The 24,737-nt window shown below is 41.4% G+C and overlaps 1 protein-coding gene across 5 annotated transcripts; it reads left to right on the forward strand.

Annotated features, from left to right (window-relative positions):
- The first annotated feature begins 961 nt into the window (after positions 1–961).
- On the forward strand, positions 962–23,274 carry vit (vitrin). 5 transcript variants are annotated; one of them, XM_085297301.1, is made up of 23 exons: positions 962–1,104; positions 6,147–6,227; positions 6,437–6,502; positions 6,898–7,054; positions 7,139–7,272; positions 7,349–7,426; positions 9,101–9,277; positions 9,779–9,823; positions 10,189–10,227; positions 10,319–10,369; positions 11,173–11,235; positions 11,748–11,810; positions 13,810–13,884; positions 15,347–15,412; positions 15,846–15,908; positions 16,399–16,452; positions 17,439–17,486; positions 17,939–18,004; positions 19,522–19,669; positions 19,751–19,854; positions 20,618–20,844; positions 20,936–21,449; positions 21,613–23,274. In XM_085297301.1, exons 2-23 carry the CDS (start codon positions 6,194–6,196, stop codon positions 21,789–21,791), a joined length of 2,451 nt encoding a protein of 816 aa, XP_085153427.1. In that variant the 5' UTR covers positions 962–1,104; positions 6,147–6,193; the 3' UTR covers positions 21,792–23,274. The 5 variants fall into 5 exon arrangements, with proteins under 5 accessions (XP_085153427.1, XP_085153428.1, XP_085153430.1 ...); XM_085297302.1 differs by lacking the exon at positions 15,846–15,908; XM_085297304.1 differs by lacking the exons at positions 9,779–9,823; positions 10,189–10,227; positions 10,319–10,369.
- The last annotated feature ends 1,463 nt before the right edge of the window (positions 23,275–24,737 follow it).

Below are 24,737 nucleotides of genomic sequence, written 5' to 3' on the forward strand. Positions count from 1 at the left end.
TCTCTTCTAGAGTAGCTTTGCGTGCTTTATTATCTCATCCTCAGCCTTGCTACAGCCCCTGAATCACCCACTGTCTAAGCTGATTTAGTGCATCTTTCTTTAAGGCCACTCTCCTCTTAAACCAGCTTTCTTCTGATTTGCTGCCCCTGGCAAACAAAAGGCTTGAACGGCAGATGGATTAGGCTGCTGTCCTCACAGCCAGAGGTCTGTAGGAGCTACAGTAAATGTAGAAAAAGCTGTCTGAGAACGCTTGACTTTTTAAAAAATAATACTGAATATAATATAAGCATTCACCGCTGTAACAGTACATGCATGACAGAAAAGAAGGAAAACTTAAAAGATCAGCTTAATCAAAAGATGAGTGTTTTGTTTTTGTTTTTTAGGACAACTTTTTGTTTCTGCACGGTAATGACATGAAGGACATTTACACCAGACATTAAGAGCTAAACGGCCTCGGGCTCATTAGAGCCACCCATACCTACTGTGCTTGTAGTAAAAGTCTGTGTAGTCTGCAGTCAGTGTGTGTGTGTGTGTGTGTTTGTACATGAGCTGTAGGGTACACCGCAACTGCATGTCAAAAGCCGCAAACCCCCAAAGTGACAGTGGATTTAACTTTGAAGTGTTTCCCAAACAGGTGTTGATCGGTTTATTTGTGGAGGAATGATTGCTCTGGTGAGAGATGACACACTCATCTTAGGTGGTTCATTTGTCAGCCAGGTAATCGGGATGAATGAGTTTTAGAACATATAGTCAGAATCATAGTTTGTTTTTTCCCTCAGTGGGCTTACTAAGGCAGTGCGTCATTTGATTCAGAGAGAGAGAGAGAGAAAACACTTGTCTGCGCGCTGTCTCGATGGCCCCGGGTTACTTCTTCTGCTTGGGTGAAGAGCTGCAAGCCTGAAGTGGGACGGGCAAATAGGAGAAACTTCGCCCCCGTCCCGTTCTCCACTTTTAATGAGCGCTGCGCTCAGGCAGGAGAAAAACTCCAGGTGGAAGAGCGCTCGCACACGCGTTAAACTGCTTTTCAATGAAAGTGTAAGGATCCAGGAAACCTGCGCTGGGAATCACCCCTTTAAACCTCGGAGGATTATTATACCTAATCAGGTAAGCACACATCATTACTCAGCGAGGATGGGAATTTTGAACGCAGAGCTAACAAGCAGCTCCACATAGGAATTATTTAAACGACGCGCGTAATTGGCTTCCAACGCGTTTTAGTCCTATTTTTTCTGTCGGGGATTTTAAATCAACATCGCATGTTATTTGATTTGATTCGATTTTTGATTTTCATGTTATTTCATGAGAAAGTTGCATTAACAAGTTGCTTGAATAAACCTAGTGCTGCTTAAATTATTTTTTTAAAGTTCTTTATTTTTTCTTTTTAAATAAAATAAAACACAAGGATCTAAGTTACCCAAGCTTTTATCCTGAAAGGAATCATTCTGCCAGAGCTTTAAATTATTGCAGCTGCAAGAATTTTTCAGCTATTGAATTACTTTCTTGTACGTTATCTTCTTATGTGTTGTGTCTTTCTGTTCTGTTTGGTTTGAAACATACTGATTAAGGGCAGGTGGTCTCTATACAGTATGTCCAGCAGCAGAACATAAACAGGCTCTGGCTTGCACTGAAGCCAGTGCCAAGAATTAAAGTAATTCAGCCTGTGCTGTGCTGGATAAACAAATAGTCAGCAGCAGCAGCACAGCCCAAAAGGCTACAGAAATGACCTTGTAGAGACATGTTGGCTTTCCTTGGTGTCTGATTTTGATCTTTCTCTTATGGTTCCTTAGTTGGCTTGTTACTACAACACTTGGCACATCCAGCATGCTTACAGTACAATTCTGACACCTGTGAAGGGTGGGATTTAACACTGCCTGGCACGGGTGTGCGTGTAAATACTTTCTCGCTCTGGGCATGCAATCACCCAGGAACTTGGTGAAAGCAAGTTCTCAGCTGGTCGTGATATTTAAATAAGCCTCAGTCCCCTTTAGTGTGTACCCTTGTTGCATTTGCACAGGTCACTCCAGCCTAGAAATGTGGCACTGCTGAAATGCAGAAGTACCTTTTACTTGGCAGAAGCTGCATTAGAGGAAAAAAACAACAACTGTGTGCTTTCAGTTCAAAAAAAGCACTCTGAAGACTCAGATGCACCAGTTATAAGTGTTTGTGGTCTGTACCTATGCTTCCAAAACCTATTATGTGCTGGTCTTTGAAGTACCCACAGACAGCCACTGTTTACATTACATCCACTGTATACCTGTGCTGCTCCTGCAAAATGTGATTTTTTTTTCCTGCTTTATGCATTGTGAAAGTTTTCACAGCAGCTGAATTTTTTTTAATTTCACTAGCAACATCAGATTAGCTGGTTTCGTGCAAAACAGCTCGGCACTGTGTAATCTTGGTGAAGACTGTTCGGTGCAGGTAATCCACATTGTAGTGACAGTGTTAGTTGAAATGGACTTTAATGCCTTAAACTATGTGAGCTGTCTGAGCTGCTTTGCTTTCTACAAAGTGACTAAGGCTCATGCACAGAGCCTTTGTAGTGGCTGTGAAAATCACTTTGGTCTTTCTGTAGCTTTTTTCATACTTGTTACCATGTCAATGGTTTGTTTGATTTGTATCCCCACCCAGCTGAAATTAGATGCTGGAGATCCCAATGAACACCGAGAATATAGCTGATGCAACCTCAGAGGCAAAGCTAGGCTATTTAAATTACACATGTTTTATCTAAAGTTTAGGCGAACGCAAACTATAGGGCACTTCAGCAGTATGTAGGACAATGTGTTTGTGATTTGTCTCGATGCTAAATGTCTGAAAGTCCTTAAATAAGCATTCTCCAAAGCTATCTGAGCATGTGATAAGTTATCCCAAATCTTTGTTTATTTTAGCTTCTTTAGTAGAGAGTGTGTTTGCGTGTGTGTGCATGTGCATGTCAGCATGCAAGACTGTGTCTCTGCAAGTCTCTGAGGATTCACTATCTACTGTACAGGAAACTCCCCTAAGTGTTTGTCAAAGGATATCATTTGCCCACCATTTCATTGCCATGAAAAGGAGGCATTTAGACGCTCACACTAAGAACACAAATTCCAAATTATCATCATTTTTGTTTGTCATTCATTTTTTCCACTATGATGTCATCCTTTTTCTCAGTGAAGCATAGACACTAAATTACGTTTTTGCTTTGTTTGATTGTTTTTTTAATTTGTCGCTCTAAATTTGTAAAATTGGGAGATTGCTGCCTTACACCTGATCTGTTTGATCAGCAGTTCACTTCATTTATGAAAGCGCACTTACTCACCTCTCCTCTTACTGCAGATCTGACTCCTGCACTGTAGATGCACATATCTGTCCCAGCTTGTTTCCAGCTTCGTTTTTCTTCACTCGGGAGGAAAAATTGTAGTCCCAACTGTGCATCAGTGATCTGCCTACCTGTCAAAGCACAGCACTGTGGAAAAACCATGTCAGTGCTCATGAATGCACTAAGGAAAGATTTGGTGATCTTAGTTTTTATTCAACAAGCTACACTGTTTTGTGCCGCAACCTTTGTAGAGAGTTAATAGAGAGCTATGGAAGAGAATGGCTTGCGGTATCTTAGTACTCCAAGACTGTTACAAGGATATTTACACAGCATACCTAAGTTTGCCTGACAAGCACATCTTTCTTTAAACATGTGATGGAAATGCAGCATAGGATGGTGCTGAAGCAGTTGATAATTCACTCTTGAGTCTGTAAGAAATATTTTAGCATTCTGGGAAAATGTTTTCTCTTTTTGTAGGACTGAGATTAAAACATTGATATCACTTTACTGCAGCATAGTCAACATCCAACAATAATTTGGACTGAAGCTGGAAGGGAAATGGGTAAGGGCAGGTTGCCTGTATATTCATATAATTTAGTAACAGCAGTTTTCTGCATAATTAGATGATCAAACATATTATATTCTGCTTATTTTGAGTATAAGCTATCTCTTATTCTTGCTGTTTTTGTCTCTGGAAAAAGGGGGGGAAAGCCTTATATTCACACTTTGTCTTTTTTGATATGAAGTTGAAATCGCATGTCATATGACTGAAAGCTTTCTATGCCGATATAATTATCTTACTTTTATGATCAGAGCATATATGGGCATATAAGTCTGTATGTATCCTATTTAATCCTTAAGAGGTGGGCCAGCCTCAACAAAGCTTTGCACAAACATTGTCACACATATAGCAATCTTTAATAATTTATGTTTTTAAAAAACATTTTGTATAAATCCCAATACTTTTGATTTTTGTATTCATCCCCCTGTGAGTGTAAAATTGTGTTCTCTGTTTGTATTTGTTTCACATGGCACATTAAACATACATAACCTAAAGATCACCAAAATTTGTATCTGTGGCAGAATTTTGTTCAAGTTATACTAAAGAAGGAATGAAGAATTTGAAAAACCACCCCAGGGCTGGCAAAAACTGCCTATAGGGTGGGTTTTTGCTGGTAAATATAAGGCTTGAGTCAACAACCAGTTAGCTTAGCATAACCACTAGAAAGAGATGGACTTAGCTAGCTAAACAAAACCCAAATTAAGTCCAGTGATAACAAGAAAATAAGGTTTAAAGACTCTGAAACTTTGCTATCACTTTAGGATAGTTAAAAAACCAGCCTGACTAAGTTCTGTGGTTCTGAGTTAACACACACACATGTTAAGCTATGCTACGTTAACCAGTAGCTAGTTCAGGCTTCATCAATTTTCATGTCTAACCTCTAATAGCAGATAACTTTCCCATGTATCAAATTGATCTTGTAGCAATAATTAAAATGTGGTTATAAAAAAATCTTTAATCAAACAAGCCCATTACCATGAAAAGGAAGAAAGCCAGAGTTTATTTCCCCGGTTCTCTACTCACAGGAATACCACCGAAGCCAAAGTCTTCTTTCTCACAGAAGCCATTTTTCACGTGGAATAGGTAAACACAGGCGTTCCTAATGACATTAAAGAAGGTTCTGTTATATTCAGGTACAGAGGCTCATTATTAAATGTCATGGCTAACACACGTGTTTACACACTATTTCATGTGAAAAATGACACCACTGAAAAAGGGTCTTTTCAGAAATGCTCTGTGAACCTGTGTGCTCAGTGTGGCCACAGTTTGACATGTTGTCAATGATACCTCAGTACGTGACCTGAGGTAGTAGCAATCATCAACCAGAGTCAGGTGTATTTTTAAACACGTTCTCATGTAATAGTAAAGTTCTGCTAATATGCAGCACTTCACTTTAAATAACATAGTTTTGACCCTGCTTTCAGAGGTCAGACATGGTGCCACCCCTGTTAAGAGGTACATTATTCCTTTGTTAAGAGGGAGACTTCAGTATGTAGTGCTGTCCCAAAGCTCTTGTACACTGCATGAACTAGAATGTTGTGCATCCTAAAGAATCTCAGTGGTGGTCCATTTTATTTTAGACCTTGTTGTTGTAGTTACCACCAGTGCGATCTTTACTTTACAGCTGACACGCAAAGTGCAGAATATCACCTTGCTTGGCGGTCCTCATCTGATCTTGTTAACGCAGGCTTCAACGTATGTCTTCACTTTGGACAGAATGACAGACACTGAAAGAAATTTTCTTCTTACTGTAAACAGACAGTGTTCCAGACAAAGATCCAGCTTGATGTGGTTGCGGCTGTCAAACAAAGCCATCTGACTGAACATATCCCCCCATTCCTATCGCATTAAATTATGTCCGTGTGCGCTCTCTAATAGAGTCTGCCTCCACGGACTTTTACATGCAGTTTTTTTTGACTGTGCGCAGATGTTTGCTGTAAATCTTGAGACTTTTCCAACTGGAGAAACTAGAAAGAAATACTGACTTTAACTAATGTAAAGTGTCTGAGTTGACTGAGACCGTGCAATGTTCATCTGGCCACCTTGACTTTACAGGCAGTAGATGAGATACTCAGCTGTTTGTGTAGTGCCACTCCATAATCGGCCTGCTGTTTATCAAAAATGTTTGAGAGGGTGTGCCTCAGTAGCATGCATTTTCTCTGCTTTGTTCTTAGCAGACACAGCATTTGTCATTCTCAGGCCTGTTGAGTGAAAGGTCCAAAGTTGCTTTCAGCAGGTAAACGTAAAGTTTCAGTTTGACTTCCTTCTTCTCCTTCTGCCCTTGCAAAGGTTATACAAGAACGTCTGACTAACGTGCTGAAACATCACTGTCCATCATGATCAGAGCATCACTCACTGCCATCTGCCTTGGTGAGCAACCCATTTCTGTGTCTGCAGGCTATACTGTTTTCAAATACATCAAGGTTGACTACTATAATATCTCCATCAGGCTTTCTGCACATTAACACCATCAAACAGCAGTCTCCTCTGTCATTGAGGTCTTGTGTGTACAGTAAACATACTGATGATTATGATCATTTGTCTGCTGTTACATGAAACTCCCTCTGCCTCACCCTCAGCGCTCCTCCTGTCGTACCAATGCTGGGCCAAGCCTAACGGACCAAAGAATAAGAAACCAAAGCAAGGTAGGCATCGTTGCCGAACAAGCCTCAGTGTCCTGCTTCAGTTAGGGGTCACTAAACAAGCAAAAATAAACCCATAATATTAAAGAATATTGTATGACTGCATTGGTTTGCAGGCAAAAAGCTGTGTGTATAGCAGCTGAGGTTAAAATTGGGCTGAAGTTGGCTTAAAAATGTGGGTTTTTACGCCAAACGTTTGTTTCTACAGCTTCTTACTCTATATATGTTAACGGTCTGAATTACATGTTGAAGTATAATCAACAAATACTTTCAAGGGACAATTTTATTCTTGATTAATCAATAAAATGTAAGTAAATGTTATGAAAGAAGCAAAACTGTCTGGAAATGAAATCTAAAAACATTATGATCCTGTCTTCCTTTTCTTCTTTCATTGACAGTGATTCCAGCTGTAGAGTGCGATGTCAGAGCAGGAAAGGTCAATCTCCCAGAGTTCATAGTAAAATGTCCCCCACGCTGTAGGGAAACCAGACAGCAAGTCTATGGGACAGGAGTGTTTGCCTCCATCTCCAGCATCTGCAATGCAGCCATCCACAGGTTAGCATTGGAGTGATGACTCTAAAAAAAATGAATGGGTGAAATCAAAACTATCATTTAACAGTAAAAAATTGGTTTCCACAGTGGCGTAATCACCAACTCAGGAGGAAAGGTGATAGTGAGGAAGATGGCTGGACAGAATGTCTACAAAGGCAGCAACTCCAACGGCGTGCGCTCTCTGTCTCTGCCTAAATGGAGGGAATCATTCGTTGTCTCGGGTATAAAGTCAACAAGGTTAAATACAGTTCTTTAGAAGTCACTCTCCAGCTAAATGCCAACTTTGTTGTGTTTCAGTGGGCAAGCCTAAGAAGGGAGTCATCTACCCATCTACTCTGGATTACGTCCCTTCAAGACCGACCTATGTGAAAACAAGTGAGAGGAGGTTATTTTTACCCTCATAGCAAGTTTTTATGTGAATTCATGTTTTCAGTGCATGAGCTGAGAGAGTTTCAGATATAGAGTACCAGAAAAAAAGGATTGGTACCATGCATTTTTTTCTGATAATTTTATTAAGGAAACTTAAATGTTTTTTGGGTAAACTTCAAAGGTTCATACACTATATTACCAAAAGTATTCACTTGTCTGCCTTCACACACATATGAACTTGAGTGACACCCCATTCTTAATTCATAGGGTTTAGTATGATGTCAGTCTACCCTTTGCAGCTATAACAGCTTCAAGCTTTCTGGGAAGGCTTTCCATAAGGTTTAGGAGTGTGTTTACGGGAGTTTTTGAACATTCTTCCAGAAGCTCATCTTTAAGGTTAGACACTGATGGTGAGGAGAAGGTGTGGCTCACAGTCTTCGCTCTAATTCATCCCAAAGGTTTTCAGGACTCTGTGCAGGCCAGTCAAGTTCTACTTAGAGTTCCTGTCACTGGAACTAAGGGGGTCGAGTCCAACTCCTGAAAAACAACCCCACACCAAAATTCCCCCCCACCAAACTTTACACTTGGCCTAACCCAGACTCATCCATTGGATTGCCACATGGAGAAGCGTGACTCGTCACTCCAGAGAGCACAACTCCGCTGACAGTGGCAGGATGCTTTTCACCAACGCTTTGCATTGTACATGGTGATAGAAGACTTGGATGCAGCTGCTTGGCCATGGAAACCAATTATATAAGGCTCTCTACAAACTGTTCTTGAGCTAATCTGAAGGCCACGTGACGTTTGGAGGTCTGTAACAACTGACTCTGCAGAAAGTTGGCGGCCTCTGCGCGCTATACGCCTCAGCATCCATTGACTCCGCTCTGTGATGCTACACGGCCTACTACTGCTTGGCTCAGTTGCTGTAATTTCCAATCACCTCTACTTTGTTATAATTCTACTAACAGCTGACTGTGAAATATTTAGTTCATGAGTGGACTTGTTGCACAGGTGTGATCCTATCACAGGACCATGCTCGAGTCATTGAGCTCCTGAGAGCGACCTGTTCTTTTACAAATGTTTGTAGAACAAGTCTGCATACTTAGGTGCTGGATTTTATATACCTGTAGCCATTGAGGTGATTGAAATGCCTGAGTTCAATGATTTGGATGGGTCAGTTAATACTTCTGGCAATATAGTGTATCACCATGTGCGATAGATGGCTGGTCAGAACAATTTAACATGAGAATTTAAAAGATTCTCAAACAAGCAGTGAAGGTACTAAATTTCTAAAGATAGATATTTTCATCTTTATTGTTATCTAATAGTGGTGCATAGCATAAATTATCTGGTAATTGTGTTTACATTTAAATACTATTTAACTACCAAAATGATATTAAAATAAAGCATGTAGAACTTTTGCTTTCCAACCAAGTCTTGCTCAGTGTTAACCCTGGTATCAAAGCATCTGTTGGCACCAGATCAATGCTTTCTGGGGACAAAAGGTTAGTAGATAGACATCCCGGCGCTTGACTTTGGCATGATGAGCTTTGCTCAGGCTGAGTGCTGCAGGCTGGTGAAGAATGTTAAGAATGCATTACAACACAGAAGTTACTGTAGACCTTCTTCCTCTCTATCCATCTTCATCGTGCACCACTGCCTTTGTCTGTTTTCTTTCAGATCAAAAGGAGACCACGATGCTTCCTCCAACATCAACAGCACCTGAACCCACCACAACAACTCCTGAACCAACCACGACCACTACCACCACACCGACTCCCACCACTGCTTCCACCACTACACCTCCACCCCCTACTACCAAGGCTCGACCCGTTGTACATAAAGTGAGGGAAGCAGGTGAATGAAGCAAACACTTAAATGACTTCTGTACCAAGAGTGAAATCGTTTGTGCGCTGCCAAGTTGACATTAACTAATAACATTAGCAGTAACTACAAATACCAGAACAAGCATTCATTAGTGTGCAGCTGACTAATAAAGTTGGATGATTGCAGATGGTAATTGCAAGCGACAACTGCAATTAAGACAAATTATATCTGCTCTGCGATGAAGTTAATATGATGCTGTTCAGTTACTAACAGCATATATGATCAGCAGACCTTTCATCACTCTCATTAAATGAAAAGATTATCAGACAGTAATCACTGAGTCATCTGCCCCGTTTTGGATAGAAATACAGCGATAGTGAGTAGACAATGCTACAGTATCATAAGGTATGTGTGCAAATTACATGGGCTATGTGCCAGACAACCTTCCAGCTATTTCTCTCCCTTTCATTTTCTGTAACATTATCTCTCTTCACTCCATATCGGCACTCCATTTGTCTTTCTTCCATCCAGGCAGCATTCACCCATACCTTGCCCATGCGGCAGCTTCAAATTCAAGTAAGTAAAAGGAAGCAAAGAGGGACTGACAATATTTGTCTTTGTGGTGTGAGGGTTTCTGGTGGTGTTGCTTAAAGCTGCTTTAAGGTACGCAGGAATAAATATTCACATAAATATTGTCTCTTGAAGCCATCAGTGGTCATGCATTCAAACCACGTTTGTCACTGTCAGTGGCAAACTTGTGTAGTGAAGTTCAGATCAGCTAACTTGTTTTAAGTAGAAAACTTAAAACAGGAATGTTATGACTGGGGCTACTGGGTTATAGTCCATTCAAAATAATAAACAGTTCACTAATCTTTTTGGTAACTTACATGTAAACATAGATTTATGTCTAAATTTGCCCACATTGTGTCATATTGTGTTAGGACAGTCACAGAGTGGTCAAAGAAAGAGTCCCAGCCAAGGTATGTGAACACTCTCACTCAGTGTGCAGCTCATGGAAAGTCTTTCAAGCAAGCAATTCAAATGTAACTAAACCATGGCATTTCTTCAAAGTATTCAGAGGAGGTTCCTATTCACATAGAGTTCCACAACGTGCCAGTGCAGGTAAACAGATTTTTAATTTTGATGTCTTCTATCTTATTCTACCTACATCCACATTTCCTCTGTCTTCCTTTACTTTGTTTTTTCCTGTTTCCACATATGTTTTCAATAATTTTCTAACAACATCCAGACCGGATTCTGCTGTCCTGTTCAAGTAATGAACTATTTGAACTGCTACTATATTCAAAGTATATTGTGTTGGAAACTATTTAGTAGATTTAAAGGACTCTTGTTTAATATGTTTACTCGCTTCATATTAATTTCACCTTGTGTTTATTGGCAAAATCCACTGGCTATCCTGACTGAGCCCCCAAATATTTTACAAGCTGTAAACTGATGGCTCAGAGGAGCCTGCCGAATAAGATGGCACAAGACTGATGCAGGTCAGCAAATGTTTTGTGGAAATTAGTGCTGTCAGCGTTAATCTCGTTAAAATGACATAACTGCATTAACGCGGCAAATCTCCGTTAGCGATTTGCCACGTTAATGCGGTTATGGCATTAACGTCATTTTAACAGTACTAGTGGAAATAAAATTATTTGCAAAGATGGACTACACAGAAAAGGGAAAAGGGGGACCCTGAACCAACCACAGAGTGGGGCATAAGATTCAGGCCTCTTTTCTAAACTAACATTAGTAAGATAAACTAATAAAACCAAACCAAAACCAGGTAACTCCGAAGATGATAGATGCCCTGAGGGGATGCGTTACAAACCTATCATATCATGAATAACATACAAATGTGGTGTCATTTTATTATATTCATGCTTTCTTGTTATATGTTTCTTTCTTCATTGTGGTCTCAGGTATACACAAACAAGAGCCAGGGTCGCCTGTCCGGAGGCAGCCATCCTCACCAGTTGGTGCAGGTCAGCCTTGTCATTAGCACCCACATAGACACATGTACAGAGCTACAAACAGGTAGGCTTGATGGAGCTGGTGGGGCTGGGGTCAAGAGAAACAGGGGTTACTGATGTCTTTGTTGGAAAAAGAATCCAGGAGAAGTATGAATGGTGTAAGTTTGACCCTGGTGTTGACACTCATAAGCTCCTGTGATCTTCACCCCAGGGTCACCACTAATCCGCTCTATCAAGCATCTCAGCTAACATTCCTTTCACCATAACTGCTGTTCTCTGCCCTCAGGCACATCCTCTTACTCATATTTTCATTTTCCAACATGAAAAGAGGCAAACGAGGAATAGTTACACCCAGCATATATCTTATTGTTTTCGATATCATGCTGTGGGCAAGCTTCAGCTTCACTCAAAGCAAAGCAGCTGGGCTGTATTTGTAGATGAAGCCCCAGAACTGAAGCGCTCTTCTTTCCCCTTTTCCTTTTCCTCTCTCTCTCGTTCTGCCTGTTTCTCATTGCTACAAATAGGTTTTAACAGGGTTCAGCCTGCCCAGCCTGAGCGAACTCCAACCATGAGCCAGTCCAACCCTGGTAAGTATCTCCAGATCCAGAGTGGTAGTCCACAAAGTGCTCATGCACTGACGTAGTACATATACAGGTCAGATCAAACAGGGGAAGAACTATGGAAGTAAAACCCTGTTTGAAATGTTTTATAAAGCAGCACTAATGTTTACCGTCTGTGGGACGCTATGGTTCAATGCATGAGCCTGCTTTCTTTAAAAGAGGTGTGGAAATCAAAGATGCTCAACTTTCACCGTACCCAGCAGTAAAGAATGAAGTTTATATACCTTAAAGGTGAGAGATGATATAATATAACTGCCATGCCATATTTATGCCATATTTTCACAAAGTCCAGAATAACTTTCAGTTTGAACTAAGACCAGGATGAGAAATGTGCTCTGTCAGTACAGTAATAACAATGTATGACAGATCCCATCTGGTCTGGGGTCTTCCCCTCCCTTGTAAATACTTTGAGAAAGGGAGGGAGAGATGAAAGCAGTAGCACCAAGTGGCCTTGTGCTGCTCCCAGAGAGACGTCTGATCCAGTCCACAGTACTGCAGGACCTGGGTCCGCTGAGTAGCTTGTCAAGAATAGAAAGCTCTTTGCCATTCAAACCAGGCGAGGTTTGGCTCACTGAGCAATGTGCTTCTGTTTTTCTTCCGAGGAATGCAAAACCATGGATCCCTAAAATTATACACATTTTCCTAAAGTCCAGTTTAAATGATGTCTGATCATAAGGTTTGATGATCTGAGGTCAAACCTAAACCCACTGAGATGTTGATCAATGCAGAAAAGAGGTGTTAAGTTGGGCATTTGGTGAGAATAATGCAATTTTTAAATTTATTGAATCCCTGAGGGGAAATTCTTTGAGCTGGAAGAGGTCAGAGGTGAGGATCGGCCTCACAGCAGACCCCCTGGAGACGGCAGGGATTCACTGTCTTTCTCAAGGACACACTTGAAAGGTAGATGCTTGCTGACTTTGACATTTCGGACTATGATTTATGAGCTGAAGGATTTTCTCCGCAGTCGCTTTGCCACCCCGCTGCTTCAAACAGATGTTTGAATTTATCGGTCACACAAGTGAAAAAGTTTTGATCCAGCTGAGCCTTGTATGTGTCGGCTTTCACACCCACAAAGATCCATTCTGTCCAATGGGCCTCTTCCAACAAGTCTCATGCAGACATGTTAGTAATGCTTCAGGCATACCATACAATACCCAAAGTGAGACTGAGTGACCCCCGGGCCCGTGGTGACCGTCTGCCTGTGGTGATCGCTGAGGTGGCTATGATCTAGAGAGTTAAACTCAATCCTTATAAAGCACCTGCTTCATTAGAAAAAAATAACACTGCTGTCTGCTGTATAGCGCTGGGCCTTTGACCAGCACCAGATTAGCCTAATCTCTGCGTCCTACTATCTACACTGACCCTAGTTTGACACCAACTTTAGAATAATACTCCCACGCTTCACTGGACGGCATGCTGGGCTCTCCCAGCCCGTCCTGGTCAACAAAGGCCCTGCTTACTGGCTGCCACTGGATGGGAACCTCAAAGCCCAGTCTGTGTGTTTGTGTAAGCTGCCCATCCACCACAGAGAGGGGTTAGCTGAAGTGTGTTGTCATGGCTCAGTCAGTATAAACAGATGAAATGCACTGTTATGGTTTTGCTCCTCTGTAAGGGATTCTGGCAATGAAGCCTATTTCAATTAACCTTATGAGGCTAGTTAACCTGATCAGTGTTGTTAGCTGCTCTCTAAGTAGAAACCTTGTGTGAATGCAGAAGATCCAAACATTTTTTTATCTTCCTTTTTCTCTTTTCCCTTAAGGAAGAAAGAAAAATTGCTAAACTTTCCTAAAGCAGGCTTTGGTCACTCAGTCTGTGTCTGAGTGGCTCCTTCATGTTTACTGTCTGACTCAAGGCTAAACATCTTGTCCAACCTCCACAAATAAAGTGGTTTGTGGAGTCACAAGTATGCGCCTCCCCGATGCTTGTCCTGAATGCAGCTTTCTAATCTTCTCACCCCTCCGTACAGCTTTACCCAGAAGGGATTGGCCACTCCCCTCTTTTCCTCATCCCGATTGGTTCCCTGGAGCTCGCCGACCAGCAGGTACCAAGCACAAAGGCAAACAGATAGATCAGGCTACATGTGGAAATCATAAATATTTTCTAAACTGACTAAACACTGGTTAGTGTTCAAAGTAATCAAGCAACTCCATCCTTTAAAGATCTCTTTAAAAAAATGTTAATAAAACCTGAAAAATCTATGAAGCACATGAATCCACTGGCTGCTATGAAAACCTTTACGTATAATGAATTTTTAAAATGATCACATTAGGTTAAAACGATTTTAGAGGTGATGATTTATAGAAAAACTGCAAAAACATGAAAGCTGTTATATTTCTGGTGGTTCACTTTGCCAAATCATACTGTTAGAATAATGAAAATCAAATCATCCGTAGTTTTATTACAAGTAATGTCACTAATTATTTGATGTAGATAGGCTCACACCTATAAATTTACCTTTTTGACTTCTTAAACATGAGTTACATTTTATGCATAAAGATATGTTTAGCCATCCATTGTTTTTCAAGTAGGCAAGTTTTTCCTTTCCTTAAAAACTAATACAGTTTTAACCTTAAAGAGTACACTGAATACAGGGAACAGCATGTTTACTTGTATGTTGCATGGACCTACAAACAATTCTATTCAGACTTAAAAACCAATTAAATGTGTTGGAGAGTAACATACTTTACTTAATTCCAAGACACTTTTACTTTGAGTATATTCATTTTATGACACTTTTACTATGACAAAGGGAAATGTACTTTTTACTCTGCTTCATTTATCTGACAGATCTACTCACTGGTTGTTTTATAGCAGATCAGGACTTTAAAATATGTTGTGATAATAATAATGGTAATAATATGGACATTTACTGCATAGAGGAAATTTTTCCAGTGCCATAAATGTCACCTGACCGTATACGGGATGGTCCACCTGCAATATTTCATCATGAGTAAAAACAGTGTATGATATAAAGATAAAACCTGATAGAGCCCAGAGATCAGAGTTTTCCAGAAACATTGACATTAAGCAAGAGTAAAATGGCTTTATGCAATAATGTCATGACCAATAACTCAGTGCAGATGCCCTATTAACACACCTTTATTGATTTATTGAGACAAATTTTACATGCAGAAGCCATTTGTATCATTACCAGGAGCACCTGTTGGTGCAGGAACAGGTTGCTGTTACTCATCATGGTGCAGACTGTCATCCAGCAGTGTTCTGTGCTCTTTTAAATGCAGTCGAAGCTTATGTAAAGCTGTTACATCACCTGATGCTTCTCTTACTTATACAATGTAGTTGCATTCAATGAAACTTGCACATCAGAGTTTCAGTTGAATGACCTCGATCAACTAACTGTCAGATCTGGGGTGCCCACATGGGGTAGAATTAAGGCTGCAAATGTTCACTCTAATTAGCTAATGAGAAGATAATTATTCTGAGCAGCTTGTATGTAGCTCTTTTTTCTGCTCATGCCTCCACCTTCTCTGCTGTACATTCAGATGTAAGTTATGCAGCTCCAGACTCAGGATACGCTTGGAGTGAGACCGGCACACCTGAGGTTACAGGTAAGTCGGCTTTCTTTCTGTCTTTATTGGCCTCTTTACTGCAGGCTACTACACATTGTATGCATTTGTGTTGCATGTGCTAACGCAGCATGCTCATGTGACTGATACAGTTTGGTATCTGCTGACCATGTATGTGTTGAAATTGACTCCATGTGTAAGTACATGCAATGTGTCTCTCGGGACATTATGTTTACATGCCATCTGCCTGCCATATGGGAGACTCTTTGAAGTGCAAAAGAGAAGAGAGCAGGGCAGGTTTATTGTGCATGTGAGAGCGAAATAATGTGAGGTGATAATTCTGCATAAAGCCATTGTTTTCACTGGTCTGGGATCGGTTGGGGAGAACATACCAACCAATCACAACCATGAAAATGTGTGCTTCTCCCTCTGAAGTTCTGTCCATACTAACGGGTCTCAAAACATCCTCCTCTAGCTCGGGATTACAGGCCTGATATCTCAGAATATGAGCGCTGGTATTATAACCTTGGACAATACCGTAAGTGTTTTCCTTTTATTTCATTTTTGGGAACTAACAAGCCTTCCGGTTTGATGTTGTTAAATGAGTGGGTTGGGATCATGTAAAAGCTGTTTTTACATGTACGGAAGTAGCTTTGTATGCAGAGCGCAGCATATTTCACAAAAATGTTGAACTTTTCATTGAAATGCTTTGAAGAACGAACACATTTTATTTGTTTTCTTTCACACTAAAAATACACTTACAATACGGCCCAGTGACAAAACACAAAAGGGCGTGCAAAAAGATTACTGGCCTGGTTCCGTCTGTTTGAAGACACAGCCGAGCATCCGAATCCAGAGGGATATGGTTTGGAAAACCGAGTGGCTTAGCCATTTTCAGGGTGTACCACAAAAATAGCACCACACATCCAACCAAATGAAACATGGCGCCAGTAAGGACAGGCTGTAATGCTATGGTGTGGTTTTGTCTTGTGTGTCATGGTTCACCATCACTGACAATTTACTTTCAGTGCAGCGACCTGCTGACTCGGATCGTAAAATAATGGATACGGCCAACACTAAAGGTGAGGAGGGGTTAGTATGACTGCAGCTGTTTGCATCCAGAAAGACATGTATCCATCCATCTATCTTTAAAAAAAAAACACTTTAAAATAGGGCTGTGCGATATGACCAAAATCTCATATCCCGATATAAGAATTCTATCGTCCGATAACGATATAAATCACAAAAATGTAACATTTTCTGTAAATTCTGTGAATCTCGGGCAGCTCGACTTGCGTGAAGTGTTTCCAGCTGCGCGTCATGTAGCTGGAGTCCAGTGTTTTAACAGATGCATGAAACGATACATTTTTAGACATAAGTTGTAAAGGCGGCCGTTTTCTTTGTGAGTATTTATTACACAGGGTGCTGCGGGGAAAAGCCTGTTCTAACGTTTGAGTCTAAGGTTTATTTTTTAGCACCTGACGGCTCTTTTTTACTTCTCATCCGTAAATAGTCTGCTCTTTCACGTAATTCAGTTTATTTTGAAAAGTCTCAACAGGATCTTGAGCTTTATTGTGAAAGGTTTACGTGGTACATAAACAAGCGGACACGCGACTGTGTTACCGTCTTTGTTGCTAACCACAAACAGGCGCTTGTCCGTCTGTAGTGTGGTTATATTAAATATAAGAGAAAGAGAGAACTTTAAGAAATTAATATAGCCACTACAGTGACCATCAAATGAAAAAATATTGCCGTAAACAGTTTATTTTGCGACACCACGAAACAAACGATAGCGTAAAATGAAACAATAGACGTTTTTATATCGTCATCCGATATATATCGTTATATCGAACAGCCCTACTTTAAAAAACAGAAAGTGACACAAAGTGCTGTATATTGAAACTAAATAATAAAAATACATAAGATATGTCATTAGCTCAAGTTAAAAGATGTTTCTGACTTCTGCTGTTTTCTATATGGGATTTGTGTTGAGTGTTGTGAAATTGTTACCTGCTGCTCTGCGATAAAAGCGCGCTAACGCTGAGCTTGTGTGATGTCATCTGTGCAGTGGAGCCGGTGGACGCCTGGAATCCAGAAGCGCCACCTTATGAATTAGGTAAAACAGTCGCTTTGCCAGTAAATCCCGAGTTCTCACTGTAAATACAAACCACTGTGACGCCATCCACGGAAGAGCATCTGGATTTCTGCTCAGCCTGTAATTGAAGGAGTCGAATGGTGTGGTTGTTTGAGGGTAAAATCGGTTGCTGTTTGGCTCAATATTTGCCACAACAAATACTGGCCAACATTTGGCGACTCCAGAAAATGGGCAGCTGGAAATTTTTACCAAACAAACTACCGGGTTTATTCTACAAAAGCAGACATGTGCTCTCACTCCATTACAAAGCATGAATGCATTGCCTTGGATCTTATAAATATTATTGGACTAAAAAGGACGGGTTTAGTTATGCACTCAATTATTTTTTTGTCACATTTCTTCTTTCCTGGAATAAAAGAATATAGAACATTTGTTTATTAGCTAAAATGTTCCCTTTGTTTCTTGATTTCCAGGCTTCAGTGTGAGGGAGCAAGAACCTCTCCGCAAAGCTCCTGAGCCTGTGTCACAGGGAAACCCAGGTATGGTCCCCATACTGCTTCAACGAAACTGTAGCGAGAAGTGTTTGTGTTTTTCACTGTATGCACTCTGTGTGTTTGTATTATTGAGGGATAACACACATGTTAAAGAGACATCTTTCCTCATAAAACCCCATAAAACCCTAACCCCAACTTAAATACATGTAAATGCATCAATTTTATACATTTGTGAAGTCTCCTATCCATAAAATCCAGAGCTTGTTTCATTTGGCCTTACAGTTGTGGTGCTAAATTTGGGTGTCCTTTGGGGCAGATAGTTGAAAATACAGCCCACACTTTCAGTTGCATTTTCTGTATAAACTAAGTGGCCACTTTGTTAGGTACACGTGTCCAAGTGCATATTAATGCAAAGATCTAAGCAGCCAGTCACAGCACAGAACTGCTGAGCTGAGCGCTGATAATCTATTTTCAACATTGCATAAAGTCTCTTGATCCACTGCTTCGATAGAAACACCTGCTTAGCTGCTCATTACTATAAAGATTAAATCAGCCAATCACACAGCAACAATTCAGTGCATCTAGGCATGAAGATAAGGGCAAGACCACCTGCTAAACTGATCAGACCGAACATCAGAATGGGAGAGAGTGATTTTAAACATTGCATGGATTTTGGCATCAGATGGGCTGGTCTGAGTGTTTCAGATGATCTACTGAGATTTTCCTACACAATCTTCTCTGAGGTTTACAGAGAATGGTACAAAAGAGAGAAAATATCGAGTGAGCAGTGGTTCTCTGGGGGAAAATGTCTTGTTTATGTCAGAGGTCAGAAGAGAATGGCGAGACTGCTTTGAACTGACAAGAAGGCAGCCTAAATGCACAAAGACTCAAACCTTGAAGCAGATGGGCTACAACAGCAGAAGACCACACCAGGTGCCACTCCTGTAGGCTCAGAGCAAGAAAACGGAGGCTATAATTTGCACAAGCTCACCAAAATTGGATAATAGAAGATGGGAAAACTGCTGATTTCTTCCTGACATTTAGATAGCAGAGCTGTATTTGGTATACAGGATATGAAAGCATGGATCCATCCCGCTACATGTCAGAAGATCAGGCTTCTGGTGGTGTAATAGTGGTGGTGGTGGTGAGGGGCACTTAGTACCAACTAGCAATCACTTAAACACAACAGTCTACCCGAGTGTTGTTGCTTACCATGTCTGTCCTTTTATGACCACAGTGTACTCATCCTCTAACACACAACATAACACACAGTGTCACAAAGCTCTAACATGAACATGACAGTGAGTTCACTGTACTCAAATGGCCTCCACAGTCACCATATGTCAATCCAATAAAGCAGCTTTGAGATGTGTTGGTGCAGGAGATTCACATCATGGATGTGCAGCAACTGTGTGATGCTGCCGTGTCAATAAGGACCGAAATGTCTGGAATATTTCTAGCTCCTTCTTGAATCTGTGTCATGAAGAATTAAGGCCGTTCTGAGTGTATAGTTGTAGCTACCTCATGATATTTGGATCTAATAACATGAATTTGTGTAACAGATTGTAAGGTGGATCTGGCCTTTCTGATGGATGGGAGCTGGAGCATTGGAAAGCGGCGTTTTAAGATCCAGAAAGACTTCCTAACTGAGGTGGCTCAGACCATCAATGCGGGTGTGGCAGGCCCCATGATGGGCATCATCCAATACGGGTAACCTCTTTGTTCTTTTTGTGTTATCTTGTACTTTGGATGACAAAAAATAGTGAAACTGCTGGTTGTCTTGTCTCGAAGAGATGACCCTGTGACAGAGATCAGTCTGAAGACTCACTCCAGCTCCAGAGAGCTGAAAGCAGCCATAGATAAGATTGTGCAGAAAGGAGGCCTCTCCAATGTGGGTAAGCGACCCTCTGCGTCAGCTGCCAGCCTACACAGCACATGCCTACAAACACAAGTGTGAAAGGGAAAGGGGTGCAATTATCGCATGGTTTACTAGCCAGGCACATTTTCACATGCAAGTATAGAATTAAATCTAAATTTGCTGCGAGACAGTGTTAGCAAAATTACAGTCCTGATCCTGTAGGCCGTGTTTTTCCTCTGCTCTGCCCAAAATGGGCTCGGTTTTAGCAGCCCAGTTAAGGGGCAGCTTTCAGAGAGCATTTGTGGTTTTTCTGCTTTGGTTGGTGCGTCAGCATGCATCCACTGCCACATGTGCCTTTATGACTTGCTAAATTTTGCATCCCGATCCAAATAGTGTTGTTTGCATTTGCCCAGAAGTGCTCTCTAATCATATAACAGTGTGAGTGGCTGTAAAACTTTCTAGTCTCCAGCAGAGCCATTGTTAAGACCACCGACGAGACTGTAATAGACTAAATGATAGGTATCCACATTTTTGTGATTATGCACAGTTTGAGCTATGCATCCCATAGAGAAGCAAAATATATGTACTTTACTATGTAAAGTTTTTATATGGCATTCAGTATTTTCTGTATAAAAGTCAATTTTGTGTCATTTTATATTCTAGCCTATTATTCACATAAAGGATGAGTTTAAGCTTTGTGATGAAATGACTGTTTTTATACTCCTCAGCTTTCTGTCCCAGACTTGCATATACAATAAAACCATTAAGAATCTCCCCGTTGCCCCCTGGTGTCTTGACAGGAAAAGCCCTCCACTACATCAACAAGCACTACTTCAGTGATGCCAATGGAAACCGAGGAGGAGCTCCAAACGTGGCTGTGATACTAGTGGACGGTTGGCCCACAGACAAGGTGGAAGAGGCGTCTCGACTCGCACGCGAGTCCGGCATCAACATCTTCTTCGTCACCATCGAGGGTCCCGACGACAATGAGAAGCAGAACCTTGTCGAGGCCAACTTTGTTGACAAGGTAGGTGACACACGCCGTCTCAGAAGTGTGCCTGTGCTTCGTGATAGAAATCAAAGCAGTTTAAAGCACGGTGTGTTGTTTTGTCCCGCAGGCCGTGTGCCGGACAAACGGTTTCTTCTCGCTTCCTGTGAACAGCTGGTTTGCCCTGAGGAAAGCCGTGCAACCCCTGGTGAAGAGAGTGTGCGACACAGACCGCCTGGTGTGCAGCAAAACCTGCCTCAACGCCAACGACATCGCCTTTGTCATAGACGGCTCCAGCAGCGTGGGGACGGGCAACTTCCGCACGGTGCTGCAGTTTGTGGCCAACATCACGCGGGAGTTCGAGATCTCAGACACGGACACGCGGGTCGGCGCTGTGCAGTACACCTACGAGCAGAGGCTGGAGTTTGCCTTCGGCCAGTACAACAACAAAGCCGAGCTGCTGAACGCCATCAAGCGCATCAACTACTGGAGCGGCGGGACCAGCACCGGTGCTGCCATCACCTACGCGGCAGAGCAGCTTTTCAGCAAATCCAAACCCAACAAACGCAAGATCATGATTGTCATCACGGATGGACGCTCTTATGATGATGTCAGGGCCCCGGCACTGGCGGTCCATCGCCAAGGTCAGACATCATCTGTAACAGAATCTGAAAAATAAGGCTGAAGTTAAGGATCAGTGATGCAAACAGTTGTTTTCTCTGTTGTGTGTCAGTCGACAGTTTGGTGTCAATTACTGTCTGATGTGAAAAACAGTGTGTGTGTAATCTGCTCTCCCTTCTCATCTAGGTGTGATTGCTTACTCCATCGGCATCGCCTGGGCAGCCCAGGATGAGCTGGAGTACATCGCCACAGACCCCGACAAGGAGCACTCCTTCTTCGTGGATGAGTTTGACAACCTCTACAAATTTGTACCCAAGATCATCCACAACATCTGCCAGGAGTTCAACTCTCAGCCCAGAAACTGAGGACGTACGTGCCGAGAGGCCTGTCCGGATCCGAGGCTTTAGTAACAGAGCACTGCTGGTAAATTTACTCTGTCGCCCAGATGGCAGTGCTAGATTGGCTGCAGTGCCCCATATTTGAAGAGGGAGGGGTTTGAATGTAGGTGGGGGCAAAAATACATGAAAAATAATTTTTATCCCAAATACTCAGATGGTGCTAATGTTAAAGGATTGGCACGCAGTGTGACAAACTGACATCACAGCTGTGGTGTGGTGCCAGTTGTTTTCTGTCTGGAGACAAGTTTTTAACAGTTGGAATAGCACCAGTAAGTCACCCATTATAAAGGCTTTATAAGTTGCTACTTGTCTTATTAATGCTAGAAAATTTACTAATGCTTTACAGAACGCCTAATCTTTCATACTTGGTATGCAAGAAATCTGTTTGCAAGCAAGCATGGCTTCAGGGTACATTTTAATCCATCTACGTGCAAGTACAGCAAGACGGTTGAAAACATGTGAAGTGCGACGCCCCAGTTGTATGCATACTACATGCAAAAGTAGCAAGTGGGCAAGCACAGACAGCGAGCCAAGCTGGAAAGAACAAGCCAGCATTTGGGTTGCCAGGTTGTGATATTTCCTCCTAGATGGCGCTTTATCTCCTTTAGCATGAAACCTTTGTCAAACGAGAAAAAAGCTGCACAACAAACGCTTCAATTAGCGAGTTCTCCATGTTAAGTAAATATTTAATCATCTAAAATTGTGACCTCAAACTTATAAAAGGCATAAAAGGATATTAAAAGACCATTTCCACTGCTTGTCAGGCCTAATGTTATGTTTAAAACTGGGCATTAGTACATTATTCATTAACATTAGTGTAGCGCTTTTTGTGTGACTTGTAGTGCCTTTTTGAAGGGTGACTTAGTGGGAAATAAACATACTGTAAGACTGTCTTTCTGGGGTATGGTGCTTGCAGAGAAATATAGATTTAAAGCATGCCTAGCACTTCATCTTATGGCTTAAAAACCTTCATAAACCTAATAGCGCGGTGCTTTTTACAATTCTCTGTAAAGAGAAAATACTGTATTAGAGTTGGTGCATTTTAATCTTCCTAATAGGAGAGATTTGATCGTAGGAACATTGTTTGGGTTCCTAAGAGACTAAGGTGCTGAGATGATTTTTACATGCAACCAAAAAGTGGAGGTGAAAGGCAAAGCAACAACACGGATGTGGACTTGTGTGAAAAGTAAGCTTGTTTATCTTTGTAAAGAGTGACGGCAGATCCCAAATCTGCTTCTTATCAGGAATAAAAGCAACTCATGTTAATCTTTATTTTCTAACAGTGCTCGCTTCTAATATTGCAGTTTTGTTGGAAGAGTATTTATGATTTTATCATTCTTATGCCCTGTTTGTACATATGCATATTCAAGAAGCCTATCACTAATAATGTTCAGATAATTAATCGGTATTTTTTGGGCAATTTTTAATAAAATAAAGAAAATGAAGAGAACCTAAAGTGCCTTTTTATTGCAGTGTGTTAAAACTTCACTTTTCAGTTTTTATTCATTGAAAACAAACCTCATGAAGTCATAGTGAAAAAGAACCTCTGAGGTTTTGTCACGGACATAATAAGTCATCTGATCCTCAGAAAATCTGAAAATTGTTTAAATAAACCTCAGATGAATTACAAAACAGGACATATTATTCTATGCCATTATTTATTTTGTCAAAATACAGACGTAATGTTGGAAAAAAAATTAAGTGCACTCCTGCTCCTTCTACAGGAATTAAAAGGAGAAGTAGGTGCTGCCAATCAAACGGTCATCAGCAAGTGTGAGCATCTCTGTGAAAGCAGAGGTTTGGGCAGTTTGCTGGTCTGGAGCATTCAGATGTGCACAGTGCCACAATAGGAACGACATCAGAAATTAGTTTAAAGAAGCAATTGTTGCCCAACCTGGGATTTAATATATCCCAGATTGATGGGAATATATTATAGGCCTTTCCCAAGAAATTTCTAGTTAATCATTCTACAGTAAGAAAAGCTATTCACAAGTCGAAAACATGGGATGGCTGTGGCTCAAGAAGCAGCGCAGGTTATCTGCTAATTAGAAGTTTGGTGGTTCGATCCCTGCGTGCTCTCGTTTGCATGCCACAGTATCCAAAATTGCTCTCCAATCCATTCATCATACTGTGAATGTGTGTGACTGCTAGATAGAAAACACTTAGGTGTAAGGAAAAAAAAAGTGTTCGCATGAGTGGGTGTGAATGAGGCATGTTGTGTAAAGCTGTCAATCTTCCCAGAATTGGATGTCTCAACAAATTCACCCCAGGGTCAGAGAGAGAAACTGCCAAAGAAGCTTTATGTCAGGCTCTACAGGCCTCAGTTAGCATGTTAAATGTTAGCGTTCCTGACAGTATGATTAGAAAACAGCAGGGCAAGTATTGGTTGTTTGTAAGGGTTGCCAGGAGCAAGCCTCTTCTCTTCTGAAAAGAATGTGGCAGCTTGGCCTTTCAAAATTCTGCAGAGTCAACCAAAAAACACAGTTGGTAAAAATCTCAATCAGCACTTCACACCAAGTGTCAAGCACGGTGGAGGGGTGATGAACTGTGGTTGTTGCAGGTACAGGACCAGAGCACCTTGTAGTCAAAGAGTCAATTAGGAGCTCCTCTATATACCCAAGTATGCTAGAGTTTAATGTGAGGCCATTAAACTGCTTGAGTAGGTTTTTCCTTCAGTACAAAAGAAATCCAAGCCTGCTTTAAATAAAACCGTATAGTACAGGGGTGGGCAATCTCAGTCCACGAGGGCCGGTGTCCCTGCAGGTTTTAGATGTGTCCTCAAACCAACACAGCTGATTTAAATGGCTAATTTAGCTCCTCAACATGTCCTGAAGTTCTCCAGAGGCCTGGTAACGAACTAATCATGTGATTCAGGTGTGTTGACCCAAGGTGAGATCTAAAACCTGCAGGGAC

Source organism: Mchenga conophoros, linkage group LG13 (assembly GCF_057382185.1).
Source record: "Mchenga conophoros isolate Kocher_MC1m ecotype Shallow Benthic linkage group LG13, M_conophoros_male_GT1.1, whole genome shotgun sequence".
In the NCBI taxonomy this organism is placed as follows: Eukaryota; Metazoa; Chordata; class Actinopteri; order Cichliformes; family Cichlidae; genus Mchenga; species Mchenga conophoros.

Excerpts from the sequence above, each read along its gene's own strand:
- vit (XM_085297301.1), top strand. The coding sequence starts at position 6,194 with ATGATCAGAGCATCACTCACTGCCATCTGCCTTG. Across the intron at positions 6,228-6,436 it reads ACTCACTGCCATCTGCCTTG|CGCTCCTCCTGTCGTACCAA; the intron begins GTGAGCAACCCA and ends CCTCACCCTCAG. Across the intron at positions 19,855-20,617 it reads AGGAGGCCTCTCCAATGTGG|GAAAAGCCCTCCACTACATC; the intron begins GTAAGCGACCCT and ends GTGTCTTGACAG.